General features: G+C 42.4%; 1 protein-coding gene across 2 annotated transcripts in view; it reads right to left on the bottom strand.

The window, feature by feature from the left end:
- Positions 1-273: 273 nt before the first annotated feature.
- LOC137293560 (kelch-like protein 14) overlaps positions 274-6,000 on the bottom strand; it is a 70,523-nt gene continuing 64,796 nt past the window's right edge. Inside the window, exons 4-6 of one of the 2 annotated variants that reach the window (XM_067824186.1) lie at positions 3,468-3,586; positions 2,585-2,743; positions 274-1,721 (exon numbers count right to left, since the gene is read on the bottom strand). In XM_067824186.1, coding sequence (XP_067680287.1) covers positions 1,501-1,721; positions 2,585-2,743; positions 3,468-3,586 — 499 coding nt within the window. In that variant the 3' untranslated portion in view covers positions 274-1,500. Of the gene's footprint in view, positions 1,722-2,579; positions 2,744-3,467; positions 3,587-6,000 lie in introns of both variants that reach the window. The other variant, XM_067824187.1, reaches the window with a different exon arrangement.

Here is a 6,000-nt window from a genome sequence, read left to right as displayed (position 1 = left end):
AAACATGGCAGGGCCAGTATTTCGTCAGGTTAGCATTAGTCATTGATGACCAGTGGTATTAGACTCTTACCTAGTCTCTGAAATGAACATATTTTACTGAAAAAAGTTCATAGTAAAAACAAATAATATAGTGAAATGAAGCCCTGAGACTTTCCTGAAGCCCGGGGGATCTAGACTTGCCACATTTTCTAGATCTGCATGAGCTTTCTTGGATATATTTGCTTCAGGGTCTGTACGACAGACTACAAAGGTATATAATCAATATTTCACCGTAGCATAAAACAAACTTTATTTACAATACCGGGGTATACTGTTAACATGTCACATATTGGTACAGCAGCTGTTCACAAAAACGCGCGTTTCCTTGTAATCGTGTGGGTGGGTGTCTGTTTTATACGCCGTTTTTAGCAATATTCCATCAATATAAAACCAAAACTGGACCTAGCACATTGTACTCGAGGGAAATCGAACCCGGGTCTTCGGCGTGACGAGCGAAAACTTTAACCATTAGTCTACCCCACGGTCCCTGTAATCGTGTGAACAGCATTCAACAACGTCCACCCACGGTCCTTGTAATCGTGTGAACAGCATTCAACAACGTCCACCCACGGTCCCTGTAATCGTGTGAACAGCATTCAACAACGTCCACCCACGGTCCCTGTAATCGTGTGAACAGCATTCAACAACGTAATTTTGCACCGCACTGCTTGTACCAAATGCGCCAAGGATTTCGGATTAAGTCTAAAATATAGCACCCGAAATGAACTAAATTTATCACAGAATGCTTTCAATATTACCCTCCCTGAAGTGACACTACACCTAAAAACACTTCTTGTTCAATGTTTTGATACCTCTTGTTACAAGTGGCATATAGCTGTCATATACTCCCAACTTTTCACCTGCTAACGAGAAACAAGTTCTTACATCTTTTGTATACCGATGGAACACATTTATCAGTCAGCTAACTATAGCTGTTTGATGCAAATGCTCTTATCATGTATTATTTTAAATTATACTGACTGTGAAAATACCGTGTGACGTATTCCTTACATTGCCAAAGTATACATCGTTTTCTAATGAAGTATTACATACTGTTACACTAAATACTACACCAAAGGTTTAATAGTTCCCATTTCGTTCTTTATCGGCATACATCCAACTTGAAACATCTTCTCCAAAGAATCCCCAGAAACATGTCGCCCCTGACAGTGATGTTTCATATCTGCGGTTAAACGTCATATGTAACAAAAACATTTACTCTGACAAAATCGCATAAAACCAACGTCGTAGAGGAAAACGCAGCATCTGAAATGAAACATCGATGACTACTTTAAGCAACGCCAATAATGTACATAGAGAACAGTTGTATTGTACATTTCGCTAACTTCATTTCCCTGAAACATTAATGTTGTTATCACCACGAACCAGGTCATACATCCGTCAGTCACACATCCGGGTTTCTCATCGATGTGCCTGGGTAATTGGTTTCAGGAAATGACGTCACCAAAGCACCCATTTGTTACAGATGTACTTGTCGAGGAAGGTGAAGCTCGTATTGTGCACAGGAATGCTGAGACGACAGAGTTCCACGTTGGTGAAGTTGCCAGGAGGAAGCGAGAACGTCTCGTGCCATCGTCGTGAGAGCGTGTCGTATACGGCCACCCGGGAAACTTGGCTGGCTGCTGAGTGACTGAAGCCCCCAAATACCCAGATGTTCTTATCTGAAAATAAACGTCAGCAACTCAATTCAGTTTGTTTGTTTGTTTGTTTGTTTGTTTGTTTAAAGTCGCAGTCAGCAATATTCCAGCTATATGGCGGTGGTCTGTAAATATTCGAATCTGGGCCAGACAATCCAAGTACCATCAACATCATGAGCATCGCGATATAGGCACGTGAGGTACGATGACATGTATCACCCAGGTCAGCGACCCTGACCGCCTGATGACGTTTGTCGCCCATTGCGACAATCATGGTTTGGTGCCCATACCAGTTCTAACAAGGATCTTTCGGATCGTCCCTTCAGACTAAATGTATTACTGGCTACTTAAATAGATAGATGTTTTAATGAGTGCAGTTTCTCCAAAGTGTCAAATCCGCTAAGCAAACCCCGTGTTTAGACGGGTATATATCATTAGAAGTTTCGATTTCCAAATAGGAAAAGATTTAATAATAACCAAAATGTTGGTTTCGTAGCGTTCACAGTTTTACATTCACCATCAAGATAGGATCGCTAGCCAATAGATAAGTGAGAGGATATAAATTAAACGCCATCAGTACTCCATTTGTTAGTGAGTTTATTTTTACGCCGCACTCAGCAATATCCCAACTACACGGCGTTAAAAAGTAACGACATAAGAAATGTATATACAGTTGTGTTTGATGCTAGCTTAACTGACACAAACAACGAACAAATATTTGTTGAAGGAAATCACTAAAATGACTGTAAACCCCATTCTTTTATATTGACTTAGGACAGTTTCACAAACAGGAGCAGTTTTCTATAGCATTCCTTTCACTGAGGCTTTGACTACAAGTCTTAAAGTGTGTGTGGTGAAATTTCTCCAACTAAGTGCGTACACCTTACCAAGTGCTACGGCTCCAGCATACGTCCTGGTGTGGGGGAGAGGGGCGTGGCTGAGCTCCCAGGGTGGTCCTCGGCGTGCGTCCGGTTCTTGGATCAGGCTGTATTGGCAGACCGAGCCCTCGTCTTTCTCCATAAACGTCTCATGGTCGAAACTACGTCCTGAAGTCAGAACAGGACCATAACTTAACGCTTCACTCTGAACAGTTCACACCACCTACACACCAGACTCACAGAACAGGGAAAACAGTGGTTGATAGCGTGAACATCCATGAATCCACAACCGAACATTCATCTTGCATTGTAAGCGCATGGGGCGATGGTTCAGGCTAAAGTGTTCGCTCGTAAGTCACCCGGGTTTGATTCCCAACAAGCCCGTTTCTGGTGCCCCCAACCGTGATATTGCTGGAATATTGCTAAGAGTGACCTTAAAACTATATCTAGTGACTCATCGTTCCACTCGCAACAGAAAGCATACATCTCATTTATGTAGTACGAAGTACCCACTGGTGATCATTCAACACACCAGTACGTGTATATTACTTAAACTACCTTTATAAAGAACTGACGGATTTACACAATTGTTTTTCTCCGACCACTTCCTGTATGTTTCAGTCGAAATGCATAAAGCGAACTATGGTTAAAACATTAGTTGTCCCTTTGAGCGTTATTACCATATACAGTGGTAGCTGTCTAAACCGGCACTAACTGGGACTGGAGAATAAATGTGCTGGATTGTAGAGTGGATAATAAATGTACAAGCCACAGATGGGACTGACATTTTTTATGCCGGTGGTCACAACTTGCCGGATCGGACAGATGCCGGTTATGACAGCTTCTACAGTAACTACATTTATGTGACACTTCAATGCTGCAATGTCCCTACCTCCAAGTATGAAGATCGCGGAGCCACTGACCGGCACCATGTTATGTTTTTCCCTCTCCTTGGGCATGGCGAGACCCTCCGACACCTCCGACCACACGTCGTCATCAGGGTTGTATAACCTACAACATATACAGGACAATGTTTGTTTGGGTCAGGGTTAGGGGCATGGCGAGACCCTCCGACACTTCCGACCACACGTCGTCATCAGGGTTGTATAACCTACAACATATACAGGACAATGTTTGTTTGGGTCAGGGTTAGGGGCATGGCGAGACCCTCCGACACTTCCGACCACACGTCGTCATCAGGGTTGTATAACCTACAACATATACAGGACAATGTTTGTCAGGGTCGTGCACCATACAAGTAAGATACATGGGACAATGTTTGTTAGGGTCGTACACCATACAAGTCAGATACGTGGGACAATGTTTGTTAGGGTCGTACACCCTTCAAGTAAGATGCATGGGACAATGTTTGTTAGGGTCGTACATCCTACAAGTAGGCTACATGGGGCAATGTTTGTTAAGGTCGTACACCATACAAGTAAGATGCATCGGACAATGTTTGTTTGGGTCGTACACCATACAAGTAAGATGCATCGGACAATGTTTGTTTGGGTCGTACACCTTACAAGTAAGATGCATGGGACAATGCTTGTTAGGGTCGTACACCATACAAGTAAGATGCATGGGACAATGTTTGTTTGGGTCGTACACCATACAAGTAAGATGCATGGGACAATGTTTGTTAGGGCCGTACACCATACAAGTAATATGCATTGGACAATGTTTGTTAGGGTCGTACACCATACAAGTAAGATGCATGGGACAATGTTTGTTTGGGCCGTACACCATACAAGTAAGATGCATGAGACAATGTTTGTTAGGGTTGCACACAATACAAGTAAGATGCATGGGACAATGTTTGTTAGGGTCGTACACCATACAAGTAAGATGCATGGGATAATGTTTGTTAAGGTCGTACACCCTACAAGTAAGATGCATGGGACAATGCCTGTTAGGGTCGTACACCATACAAGTAAGATGCATTGGACAATGTTTGTTTGGGTCGTACACCATACAAGTAAGATGCATCGGACAATGTTTGTTTGGGTCGTACACCATACAAGTAAGATGCATGGGACAATGTTTGTTTGGGTCGTACACCATACAAGTAAGATGCATCGGACAATGTTTGTTTGGGTCGTACACCATACAAGTAAGATGCATGGGACAATGTTTGTTAGGGCCGTACACCATACAAGTAATATGCATTGGACAATGTTTGTTAGGGTCGTACACCATACAAGTAAGATGCATGGGACAATGTTTGTTTGGGCCGTACACCATACAAGTAAGATGCATGAGACAATGTTTGTTAGGGTTGCACACAATACAAGTAAGATGCATGGGACAATGTTTGTTAGGGTCGTACACCATACAAGTAAGATGCATGGGATAATGTTTGTTAAGGTCGTACACCCTACAAGTAAGATGCATGGGACAATGCCTGTTAGGGTCGTACACCATACAAGTAAGATGCATTGGACAATGTTTGTTTGGGTCGTACACCATACAAGTAAGATGCATCGGACAATGTTTGTTTGGGTCGTACACCATACAAGTAAGATGCATGGGACAATGTTTGTTTGGGTCGTACACCATACAAGTAAGATGCATCGGACAATGTTTGTTTGGGTCGTACACCATACAAGTAAGATGCATGGAACAATGTTTGTTAGGGCCGTACACCATACAAGTAAGATGCATGGGACAATGTTTGTTTGGGTCGTACAACTTACAAGTAAGATGCATGGGACAATGTTTGTTTGGGTCGTACACCCTACAAGTAAGATGCATGGGACAATGTTTGTTAGGATTACACACCATACAAGTAAGATGCATGGGACAATGCTTGTTAGGGTCGTACACCATACAAGTAAGATGCATCGGACAATGTTTGTTTGGGTCGTACACCATACAAGTAAGATGCATGGGACAATGTTTGTTTGGGTCGTACACCATACAAGTAAGACGCAGTTGACAATGTTTGTTTGGGTCGTACACCATACAAGTAAGATGCATGGGACAATGTTTGTTAGGGTCGTACACCCTACAAGTAAGATGCATGGGACAATGTTTGTTAGGGTCGCACACCATACAAGTAAGGTACATGGGACAGTGTTTGTTAGGGTCGTACACCATACAAGTAAGATGCATGGGACAATGTTTGTTAGGGTCGCACACCATACAAGTAAGGTACATGGGACAATGTTTGTTAGGGATGTTGCCAGTGTCGTATAACGTACAAGGATACAAGCCAATGTATGTATGGTAATAACAGAAATTATTTCTTTTCAATCAAACTCAATATGATAGCGTTTGTATCCAAAAGCTAGGTCTGAGCCGCGTTGTACATTGCGATCTTAGCGCTATGTTTATCGCAGTGTTTTTTTTTTAAATCTGTACATATCTACATCCATAACACTAAAAGATTTAAATAGCTCTCTGTACATATCTTTACCTTTTGT

Source organism: Haliotis asinina, chromosome 8 (assembly GCF_037392515.1).
Source record: "Haliotis asinina isolate JCU_RB_2024 chromosome 8, JCU_Hal_asi_v2, whole genome shotgun sequence".
NCBI classification, from domain to species: domain Eukaryota; kingdom Metazoa; phylum Mollusca; class Gastropoda; order Lepetellida; family Haliotidae; genus Haliotis; species Haliotis asinina.
This window is presented reverse-complemented; position numbering and strand designations above follow the sequence as displayed.